This window comes from Myxocyprinus asiaticus, chromosome 24 (assembly GCF_019703515.2).
Source record: "Myxocyprinus asiaticus isolate MX2 ecotype Aquarium Trade chromosome 24, UBuf_Myxa_2, whole genome shotgun sequence".
In the NCBI taxonomy this organism is placed as follows: domain Eukaryota; kingdom Metazoa; phylum Chordata; class Actinopteri; order Cypriniformes; family Catostomidae; genus Myxocyprinus; species Myxocyprinus asiaticus.
Genome location: NC_059367.1, coordinates 10,943,349 through 10,955,650, shown reverse-complemented (window position 1 = coordinate 10,955,650; position 12,302 = coordinate 10,943,349). Strand labels below are relative to the sequence as shown.

The 12,302-nt window shown below is 37.7% G+C and overlaps 1 protein-coding gene across 2 annotated transcripts in view; it reads right to left on the bottom strand.

Moving 5' to 3' along the window:
- The window catches only part of LOC127414734 (acyl-CoA-binding domain-containing protein 6-like), a 68,401-nt gene that overhangs the window by 47,576 nt on the left and 8,523 nt on the right, over positions 1 to 12,302 (bottom strand). For both annotated transcript variants that reach the window (XM_051652971.1, XM_051652970.1), the window contains 2 exons: positions 11,080 to 11,162; positions 4,418 to 4,523 (listed from right to left, as the gene is read on the bottom strand). In XM_051652971.1, the coding sequence (XP_051508931.1) occupies positions 4,418 to 4,523; positions 11,080 to 11,162 (189 nt within the window). The remainder of the gene's footprint in view (positions 1 to 4,417; positions 4,524 to 11,079; positions 11,163 to 12,302) is intronic.

Sequence of the window (12,302 nt, the reverse complement as noted above, 5' to 3'; positions counted from 1 at the left end):
AGACCCTTGATCACCATTGCCGTCCCCCCCTATCCGACCGCCCCCAGGCCTGAAGCTGCTTGTACCTATCAAGGCTACAGAGTTCATTTTTCAGTGAAGGCCAATTAGATAAAGCAAACTTCTTAAGTTGTATTCCATGGCTGAAATTATATTGATCTCCACTGCTGCATGTTAAAATTGATATTTATGAGAGAGTCTGAAGCCTTACACTTTGGGGGGGGTACCCTGGACTGTTTATCACATTTTCATCAGAGATATAGCCAAACATTTTTCTTTTCTCTTTCTCTCCTCCCAAGGCACACCATTCTCTGGAACCACAGCACTGGAACTCTGGGATCACTAGCCAAAAATACCAGTTTTTGGACATGTACCATGCTCGCAGTACTAAGTTAATACAATGGTACTTGAATATGGTAATAATTCTGTACCATGGCAGGGGAGACTGGGGCTAGTTGTCACAAGGCTATTTGTCAGTAATGGCCAAAAATCCAATTGCACAAATGAGTGTTTTCTTTAGCATTGGTTTTGTATTTTTGTTATCCTGGTAAATTTGATTGTGTGTGTGTGTGTGTGTGAATTCTACCCTGCAAAGTAAAATTCTAAAACTGCTGTGTAAACAAGCGAACATAATCAAACCACACTGGCATACATTAAGGCAAGGATCAACTATATTTAAATGTGTTCTTAGGACAAAAGTTATTTTCATGAAATTCAGGTCGGGAATGTTGTCATACTTTTTTATTGGGGCAGGTGTGACATGTGCTTTAAATGTATAAACTTTTCAATTACAATATTTGCTGGCCAAAAACAATGTTTTGATATATTCGTATGTAACCTTGTCCATATTTCTTGTTTTTACAAATCATTTATTCACCCTCATGCCATCCCAGATGTGTATGACTTTCTTTCTTCTGCTGAACACAAACAAAAGACATTTAGAAGAATATTTTAGCTCTGTTAGTCCATATAAATTCTCCTCCCTGCCCAGTAGGTGGCAATATGCACAAAGAATGTGAATCTCCAAAAACAAAAGAAGAAGAACGTGTGAATGAGATTTTATAGTAAAAAAGGACTTCTCACCCACACTTATCATTTTGCTTCTGAAGATATGGATTTAACCACTGGAGTTTTATGGACTACTTTTATGCTGCCTTTACTTATGTACTTTTGGAGCTTCAAAATGTTGGTCACCATTCACTTGCGTTGTAACGACCTATAGACCTGAGATATTCTTCTAGAAATCTTTTGTGTTCAGCAGAAAATAGAAAGTCATACACATCTGGGATGGCATGAGGTTGAGTAAATGATGAGAGAATTTTCATTTTTGGGTGAACTATATAAATATTGTTGAAAAGCCTATAATAGTTTGTGTAGTGCAGACATAGATTTAAAGAGAGGTGTAGATTTTGTTTTGTTGGTTGTGATGAGGAGTATCAGGGGAACATGTCCCCCTCAATATTCACATGAAACCTACGCCACTGGTTTAATAGCAGGTTCTATTGTGACAACATGCCCAACTACTGGGTTGAGTTGACACAAAAGGTGAACATGTGTTCATTAACCTTTTTACCTGGACAATAACGGTGAAAATACTCAACAGCTTTTTTTGTAGCCAAGACTTTTGTAGCCAATGTAGAAAATTACTTTTAAAAATAAACATACTCTAAGAAATTTACGCTTGAGTAAAAAGTGTGACAACTAGCCCCAGTCTCCCCTATATATAATATCTAATATAATCCAATCCAAAGGCATGAATAGCTTTGCATCGAATCTCCAAGTTCGTTATTTCGTAATCGCATTAATTAAGAGAAGACAAGCTAGCGTAAGTGCTAAAACATCCTTTTTTGTCATTATAACAATGTCTTGGCAAACATAGATAACACATGAAAAAAAATTCTCACACTAAAACCACCGTTCATCTTTCCAACTTAATGGAAGAGCTCTATAAAGAGTAAAGACCTAAAAATCCCACTGATTACACTTTTCTGTCCCTGTGTAAGAGCTATGGATTAAGTGTGACAGGCATGGACTCTACAGTGAACAGGACTGAGTACAGATGAATAGGAAACCTCTTGCTTTACAATGTCCTTGCCAAAGAGGGTGGAGAACTGGCAGCTCAATTGCATGTAATTGATGGGGCCGCTCCAGCACAGACAGAGGGAGAAAAAGAAAGCAAGAAATTCTTGGGACATTTGCACAAATGAGTCCGGCCCTCCTTTGTTCAGGTGGAGGGCCTCGTGTCTGTTGGAGGCGTGTGTAAACCTGTTGTCCTCAGGGCATTTAAGATATCACCACCACAATAAGACAAAAAAAACATAACACGAACAGTGCACATGTCATAAAAAAACCCACCACACTGACAATTAAGCAAAAGCTCTTCAAGAGCCACAGCGTGTTGCTCCCCAAGGTCCAAGCTTCCTCTCCACACTATCTACTATCAAATTTCCCAGAGTATTCTGATCTATTATCATCATCATTGAGATTATTTCCCCACTGCCATGTACCCGACTGCACTGTACATTATGGGTAATGTATTTGACCTCTGCAGAGACAGGCCGACCCTGAGGAGATCAAAGTGCAGTCATGAAGCTCATCTCAGTCCAGATCAAACCACTAGTAACAGCCTCTGCTGAAAACATCAAATGGCATTATGTTCAGAGCAGAGTCCATACGTCATGTCTTAATGCTGCAGTGAGTTAAAGTTGCATTTTGTGCATTTAGGGCTTCAGGTTGGAAGCTAGGCCTCGTTGTTCACAGGTGTGACCTTGAAAACAGCACAGTCGAGTGTTAGCTACATGTGCTCGCTGGAAGACTATTATGTATTAAGCCATCTCTGTGCATTGTGATATTAAAACACATGATGAATGTGTAGGAATGTTGGGTCACTTTAATTTGAAATGTTTTTGCAATTAAATAAAAATAGCATTGTGGCAATTTTGAAGTCAGCATAGTCAAAATGTATGATAATCCTGGTAAAGAAAGAAATGTTCAAAAGCTGGTGGAATGTTGATCTTGAGTTACCACTCTTCAAATGTCTTACGATAAGAAATGCTTAGTGTATTGCAAAAATACAAACACAATTATGTATACCAATACAGTATACAGTGAGATACAAAAGGCGGAGACCACACTGAAAATCTGTGATTGAAAATCTAAATTAAATCTGGATAAAACCCAAAGTTTTGGGATTTTGTAAGAAAATGTAAAACAAAGAAATGTTCGTTATGATGTAAAACAAATAATAAATTGTTAAGAATATGCAGCATTTCTAGGTCACAAATCAAATCTAAATTTGTGACATTGACCATGTCAACTCAAGTTTCTTTGTACAAAAGACACCTCAGATTTCCTGCTTCCATTGAAGCACACATGATTTTTAGACCCCACTGTGCATATATATAGCCTTTTTTTGCTTTTATCCATATATTAAAGAGGAAAGGAAATGATAGGGAAAATAGGGAGAAACTGGGTTGAAAAAGACAGATTCAAACTCGCTTACGTTGTCAAACTCACAGGAGCATCACGGGTCAGGCCACTAAAACATGGCTCCAACACAAAAACATATTTAATATAATATATTCAAAAAAAATATATTTAAATTTTAAATTGAAATCCACCTGTTTTTTCTTCTCTAATTCACACTTGCCCTGCAAGTGTAAACAGCAATTTTTTAAAATTCACTAGTGCCCTCTAGAGGCTAATCTGTTGAACGAGACAACAATAGTGGATTGACAAAGGCGGCCATCTGGCCGACCTGGTGAGCCAACTGGTTCCCCACTTTCAGGATTGGAGTGCTGAAAGAAATGAAACAGGCCAGTTGGTCACGATGATACATGAATAAAAATGGTTTGAACGGATGGATGGGGCACCCAGTGACCTTTAGGGTTTTAGTCGTGTGGGAAACGCAGAGGACTGATCTCTACACGGATAGAGAGAGAGAAAAGTAAGGTGACAGAGAGAGTGAGAATGCAGCTTTTCAGTTGTTCAGCCAAAATTATGCTTCACATAACAAAATTCAGGTTCTAGTAGATGGGTTTAACACAAGGTATCAGGCCAATATATTCCAAAAATGACATTATTAAAAGGAAAGTTCACACAAAAATGAAAATGATGTCATCATTTACTCAACCTAATGTTGTTCCAAATCCATATGACTTCCTTTCTTCTGTAGAACACACAACGAGATGTTAGGCAGTATATTAGTCTCAGTCAACATTCTCTTTCATTACATCTTTTTCCATACAATGGGAGTAAATGGGAACTGAGGTTGTCTGTCCCTAACATGCGGCTCAACATGTATCTTTGTGTTCCATGGCGGATAAAAAAATCATATGGGTTTGCAACGACATGAACATGAATAAATGACATCAGAATTTTGGGGTGCAATAGCCCTTTAATAGTCAAATTTGTTTTCTACCTCTTCATCCTTTGTGTTCACATCCACTTTCTTGGAGCTGATGGCTTTGCTGACGTGTTCGATGTTGTTCTCTCGGCAGTAATCAAAAATGTTTTTATCCTCTTCCCTGTGGTCAAAGACAACAAAACAGGAAAAATGCAAATGAGTGCAAAAAAAATGGTGATAACCCTTTGGGTAATGTCAGAGAAACATTACAAACATCATCAAACATCTTTAAAGATCCACTGAAAAAAATCAATAAATCATAGTCAGACCACTCAAACAAACAAAGCAATGTTGAAAGCACCACAGAACCACATTGTTTACACTTTTTGAAGACATCTACCAATGGCTTACTTATAGCTGTTAGTATCTTAAGCTGGGTTGGGAGAAAAAAAAAATTACACACATCAACTTTAATATAACGTAACTAGAGCCACAACTGTCACCCAAGATAGAGAGCTATTTTAACTACTATAGAGTGTAGAAGCCTCATTCTTTATAAATAATGGGCTTTCCAAGCCACCTACCACCCCAGAACAGAAGCCACTTCAGACAAAATAAACTATTTTCTTCCTGAAAACAGATCTAGTGTCCACACTGATGTACACAGGTGTGACATGCTGCAAACATAATTTTACTGGCATGCATCCCACAGTCACACCTCTTCACCTCTGTGGCGCATTCTCATGAGCCTACCAAACACTGCAGCAGTTTTAATTATTTTCCTCTCTAATCACCTTGTGCCATTTGGGCCAAGCCAGGCAGGGCACAGCGAGGGATAGTGAGAGACAGAGAAGGAGAGATAGAATAGGGTTATAGGGGATGAGGTACAGTTGGTGGGATAAATCTCATTAAGAGATTTACCCCTGCCCCTGTTGCCCATGCAGGATGGCAGATTAATTGCATTTGGAGCCCTATTGTGTGGTCGCCCCTCACTCTCATTACAGGGGGAGGGCAGAGGAGACTGCCAGTGGACGGGACCTCAGTGCTTGAGAGATTTAGGAAATGGACAGAGTGCCCAACTTTAAATGAACCGATGGGAGTGAATCAGTGTACTCTAGTATTATGAGACTCTTAGGATAGGTGGCAATATGGAAACATTACAATGACACCAATCATTAGTTTGTATATTAGATATTTGAACAAACCCCTTATCCTAAGTATTAAACTTCAGCTTTGTTATCATTTGAAAAAGAAATTACTTAAAGTAGGACTGAAATATTTATCTGCATATGTGTGCGCAGTAACCCTGGCCTTCTTTCAAGTAAATAAGCATGAACATGTGAGTGTGTGTGTGTGGTCTTACCATGACCCAGTGTTTCTATGCCATGTGGGCATCATCCGTCTCCCGGGGCAACTAATCAATAAAACTGCTCATTCGTCAGACTGATGCTGGCCTGTGCTACTAAGCCTCAGCACACACACACACACACACACACACACCAGCACACTCTTACACCTGATTAATGGCCCACTGATAAACGACATGCATCAGCGCTGCCGCTGAGCATGCTGGGAAGGTCACAGGCTACTCTGTCATTCCACAATGCTTGATAAAATTTTACGGACCAAAGATAACTGTTTATACTGAAAGGTGGTTACACACAAAGCTAAATATACTCTATGGAGTATATAAAACAGTAATCTAGCTGTTTAGTTTACAGCAGTGATTCCTAACTGATGGGTCAGGACACAAAAGTGGGTCACAGTTCTGTTCTGATAGCATCGTGAGCAGCAGGAAAAAACAATGCTAAATCCAATAATAAAATGCAACAAACCATATTGCTTGCTTAGTTTGGAACGACACTAAAATGTATGCTTATCAACTTTTAGAAGAGAGGAAAAAATGCTTCCTACATCTTTTGTTGTTAATGTCAAACAGAATTGGGTCGTTACATCATCTCCAGGGTCCTGAAGTAAAACAGTCTCTTCAATGGCTTTTACAGTTGTTTAAAGTGGTTTTGGATTATTCCGCTGATGAAACATTAAAAAATATCTTTCCAAGAAATTTCAGTAGACAAAAATGTCCAGACAACATGAGTTGTGAAAAATGTGATGTGATCTAGGAGCTTTTTCTAGCTTTATACAGTGCATGTCATTGAAGAGACGGTAAGTCTATCCCTCACAGCCTCATTTACATCACAGCCTCAAAATCAAAGATGGCGCTTTGAATTTCTTTCTTTTTTTTGTGATTTTTTTGGCGTGGCGCTTCTCATCCGGTGTGCAGCAGCCTTTACACATCACACCCCTTCCAAAAGTACACTGTCTTCAAAAACGGCCTGATATTCATGAACTGACACCTCTGTTCCCATCATAGGCTTCATTTACAGGTGGGACATGTCCCTTCCACTATTTGCCTTTGCCAATTTTGCCCCCCACAATAAATTTAGTCAGGTAAGTGTCTAATGAAGAAAAAACAGATTCCATTTCATTTGTGTGTGTTATAATAAATGGCGAACCAGCATTGGAGTTTGTTATTTTGAATGTTTTCATGAGTGCTCGTTGCAGCTGTTATTAGTGGTGTTTAATGACAATAGGCGGTGAGGTTCTCTCGTGCAAACATACACGCGCTCTACTCGCTCTGCTCACTCCTTTCCAGTTAAATCGCAAAGCAAAATGCAAACAGATGTGTCCTCGCTCATGATATACATCCAATGACATAAATTAAAAGGTTATTTAAGGGCGGATTAGAACCCGGAACTCCTTGTACTAGAGGCAAAAACTTTACCATGAGACCAAACAGTCATTCTGATTAAAGCTTACTGATCCATCTATTTATCCACTGACTAACAAAATCCCACTACTGACAGTGTTATGGACAGATCAAGTTATAAAACTAATTATGCAAAATATTTATTGGAGCGCTTGAACTGGTCACCAAGAATGTCTATTTATCAAAACAATAAATTATTATTTGACTCTGCACATAACCTAAATAATATGAGTTTCACCATTTCGTGACATCACCCCCCTTCCCGAAACTGTCCCCACCACTTTTTAAAACAAAGTGACGCCCCTGGTTCCACTTTTTTATCTCTCGCCATGGTCCTCTAAAAGCACAACTCCATCTGTCAATGCATTCTTTTCAGAGGAGAAAGCTACCTCAGTTACAACTTCCTGCAGGGACACTGGATCATGCTTCATTCACATTAGCGCTGTCTTTGATTTTTGACGGAGATGAAAATGAGGCTGTGAGGGATAGACTTACTGTCTCTTCAATGACATGCACTGTATAAAGCTATGCAAGCTGGACAATACAGAAAAATTTGTGCTCGTGAATATCTAGTGTAAATTTGCTTGCTACTAAGTGCTTCAAACAAAACTTTATATATCTTTCAGAATGTGCCAATATCAACATTTGATGGCATTAACATCACAAAACATTAGTTCTTCCTCACGACCTGGAATCACCATGATTTCTTTTCCAGGTCGGTCTGGTGCACCTCGATTCTTTGAAGTTGCGTAAAGCCAACGAATCAGAATGGAACTGATTCTTTTGCTAGGTCTTGCCAGTTTTGTGTGATCAGACGGTCAGTGAACTACAGGGTGTCTAATTCAGCAATCAAGCAACACAGGGGACATGCAAATTTTCTAATCAAATGCTAACGAGAGGTTTGAATATGCAGGAGGGCTCTCAATCACTGAAGTTGGAAATTGGAAGGCAGTGAAGCAGTCTGCGAGGCGGTCTGATCGGGTCACGCCCGAGGTAGGCCGCTCAGCGACTGACAAATGGGAGGAGAGGAGGGGGAACGGGAGGATAATTGTCTCTTTGCTTTCCAATCCCCAAAGAACGACTCATGTTCTCTGGGGACGAGTCAACTTGGGGAATGATCCCCTGTTGCATTGATACTTCCATATTTGTCTTTCACCCATCCATCCATCCTTGTACGGATCCATCCATTTTACATTTTCATCATCGATATAATCATAAAAAAAAAAAATTAATTTCACCGCTTTCTCAGGCCTCTTCACCCCCTAAGCATGCATACTAATACTCTTAATTTAAGAGGTAAAACCATGTGAATTCAGCCCTTAATTTGTCTCGTTAAAGGAAGGAAGCACCGGGATGTCTGGTATCCTTGAGTTCCATGAGCAGGAAAATGAATCATGCCTCACTGATCAGCCGCATCTCTACAGTAGGGGCAAGTGGGGCTAAGCTCCACCAGAGGTGGCACTGTTGTGCAAATTTCATGGCATCATCATACATTTATTTTACGAAATAATATATTTTCTGCAACTTAAACGTGTTTTATGTCCATTGTACAAAAAAAAAGTATATGTTCTTTTGAGAAATTATATTATTATTAAGGTATGTTGCATAAAAGCCATTTAATCATTCTCATTTGCTATGCATGGGGCTAGCCCTTCATCCTCAATATTAATCAACGGAGATCTGGAGAACATCATGCGAATGTGCAACGATCATTCAAAGATGGCCTGAGGGGCTAGTTTGCCTTTGCCCCTGAGCCAATCAAAACTTTTGATCATATTTATGTCAACTGTTGACATGAGTGTCGGAAGTTACCACTCTTGACTGCAGTCCTGTGTAGTGAACTTCACTGGTAAGTTTTAAAAGCAATTTTTCTTCTAATGTGCTGTTGGTTGGATTAGTTAAGCACCATTCATCATTTCACGGAATTGTATGCCGTTGAGGTGTTGTGTTGTTGATGCATTGGTTTGTATTAGATATCAATGACTGCTAAATATTAGGAGTCTGTCATTTTGATAAATTTTGTTATGCTGTTCATTCGAGTTAATATGCACACCCTTTGACGAATTGCCTATTTGTGGTTTACTTTCACGGTCACTTGAGCTTTTTGACGTGGATGTGCACGTCTTAGTGGTGTTTTGTGCTGAGATTAAATTATTAGGGATGTTTATGTGGCATCATGTTAAGAGGTTTCCCAAAAAAAGTTATTTATTCGTTATTCTCTGTAAAATTTCTGTCATGGTCTACTAGGGCACTGAGGGGCATAGCATCTATTATAATGGCACATTATAATAGATAGGTTTAATGATAGATTTTTTGACTCCCCTAGTTTGAGTCCAGTGAAACCAACGAGTTCTAGTGTGAAACTTCTACCTGTCAATCAACTGCTGCGCTAAAACAAGGTTTTTAAACTTTGCCGGTTAAAACGCACACACACATGCACAAGCTCATAGAAATTCATAGTACCTGATGTAAACATAAAATGTATCATGAGAAGCACATCTGTGAAGCTTAGTTAACACAGTTACTCCACTAAAATAATGGACAATTCTGTTCTAAACGTGTTGTTTGCACTTATATTAAATGCATGCATAATTGGCTGAAATTATGTGCTGCTTTTTTGTGTTTTCTTTTTGTTATTATCTGGGTTGAGAGGGTTACTTTTGAAATGTAATCCACTACAGATTACAAAATACATGTTGTAAAATGCCATTTGTAACGTATTCCATTAGATTACTCAAGGTCAGTAACGTATTCTAAATACTTTGGATTGCTTCTTCAGCACTCGTAGATTTTTTCACTTGTTTTGACTATAAAAACTCTGCCAGTACAGTAAGACAAAATACACATGTTAAAAATACATTCTCTGAAAAACCTAAATATGTTATGCAGTGTTGTTTCTAAAACAAGATAAATCAAAGTGATCTTGTTTTAAGGAATTTTTTATATTTTTACAGGAAAACAGTACAAAAAATATAATCAAGAATAAGATTTTTGCCCTAATATTAAAGGTCTTACTAGAAAAAATAAATTATGATCTTACGTGAATTTTCTTAATAAAAAATATGATCGTGCCTGGTAACCTGTGCATGTAAAATGGCTAGAAATAGCATTTTAGCTTAGCGTAAAGCTGACAATTTACACAAGGTTTATTTCTATTTCTTCTGCTCCAAACTTACTTCAAACTTACTTCTCTGTCTGCTCGTATGAATGTAACACATCATAAGAAAGTGTTTCACTGCTGTTCAAATGCACTTTGGATCGCATCATTTATATGTATAAATGTTTTCCACCTGAAAGGACTAAATATTAAATGAAACAAATGACAATAAAATGCTAAGTAATTGCTTTGGTAATCAAAATACTTTTTGAATGTAACTGTATTCTAATTACCAATGATTTAAATTGTAACTGTAGTGGAATACAGTTACTTATATTTTGTATTTTAAACACATAATCCCGTTACATGTATTCCGTTACTCCCCAACCCTGGTTATTATGCAGTTTGCGCTTTATTATCATACATTAACACACTGAAGTACGCAGTATGCAGTCATGAAATTAGATACCCTCTACTCAAAATCTAAACACAAAAGGGACACACAATATCAGGTGTTAATGATGATGGAGCCAGTTAATACACAACTAATACGCATATTAATACCATGGAATAAACAAGGCACATGTACAGCAGGAATGTGAGGGACAAAGATTGAAGTCAAAACTGATGGACTAGGTTAAAATGTTTTTCTTGTTTCTTTTTTATCTGTCAAAACGACAGACAGACTTTTGAATTATTTGTCAATGTTTCTAAGATCGGTCAAATAATTGATTAAGTGACTGTTTGTGCCCCATACTAAATAATGACCCTGAGACGCCACTGTCACTGATGCAAGAGTAATCACTGCATCAAATCAAATTACAGGGAAATTATAATAAAATCTTTATATTCATAGGCGGGATGTGTTACCTTATCGTTTCCTCCTGGTACAGACAGCTGACTGCTGGCCCACCGAATCCAGTATGCTTTTCTCCTCCCCTTCGCTCTGACGTCTAGAGAAAGACAAAAAAAAAACAACTCAAGTCACCAACAACAAACAGGAAACCATCAAAATGATCACATTGGAAGCCTAGAGATACATTAAAGGGCCTTAAACATCAAAACAACACACAAGTGTTGGGTAAATTACTTAAATATAGTAATCCACTACAAATGACTTATTATTGCTCTAAAATTGTAATCATATTACTTAACTAATTACTTTATTGAAAAGGTAATCACACTAATTACTTTACGTTTTAGTTACTTTCTAAAACACTTTTTTTGCTCAACAAATTCAAAATAATGTCTGTACTTCTTCCTTGTTCATTATTACACCCAAGTCATACACTCAGCACCTCACATTTCTCCTTCACAGTGGCTCGTTACAGGGCCATAATTCATGTATTTTACATAAATAATATATTAGAAATATGCATAAACTTATAATGCACGTAAAAGTAATTAAAGTCGGTAACTAATCTGATCACAAGACTTTAAAATGTAATGGATTACACTACTTTTTTTTAACTAAAAGTCATTAGATTACAGTAACTAATTACTTTGTAATTGGTTTACACCCAACACTGCCTATACAGAACTTATAATTAAAAAAAATACAGAATTTATTAGATCATAGAGTTAAAAGCCCTCACCTTCTCAGGTGTAACACTTCTAGAGATATACATTAAGAGGCCTTAAACATCTACAGAGTTTCAAAAATACAGAATTTATTTGTTCATAGAGTAAAAAAGCCCTTACTTCCTAAAGAGAAACTCTGAGTGCGGTGTTTAGCTGATAAAATGGGCAAAACACACACACATAGTGTACTGTATAAAAGAAAACAGTGGCCCATAGGAGCCACTCTCACAAACAATTTATCATAGGATAAGCTGAACAAAGAAAGGGCCAATCACCCACAACTCGAGCTCAAACATGACAGAAAACTGGCAGGACGTTGCCAGTGTTGCTGGACATGTCAGGTTTGTTATTTCTGACACAGTTGCATTCACATTTTTTCTTTTTTCATCCTATACTTATTAGCAGACATCACATCATTGAGTAATACAGCGAGAGAGAGAGAGAGTCCAAAGGATTCATGGTATTCAAGCACAGATAGGAACTCACAAGAGGAAAAGATTAAAATTGCTTTG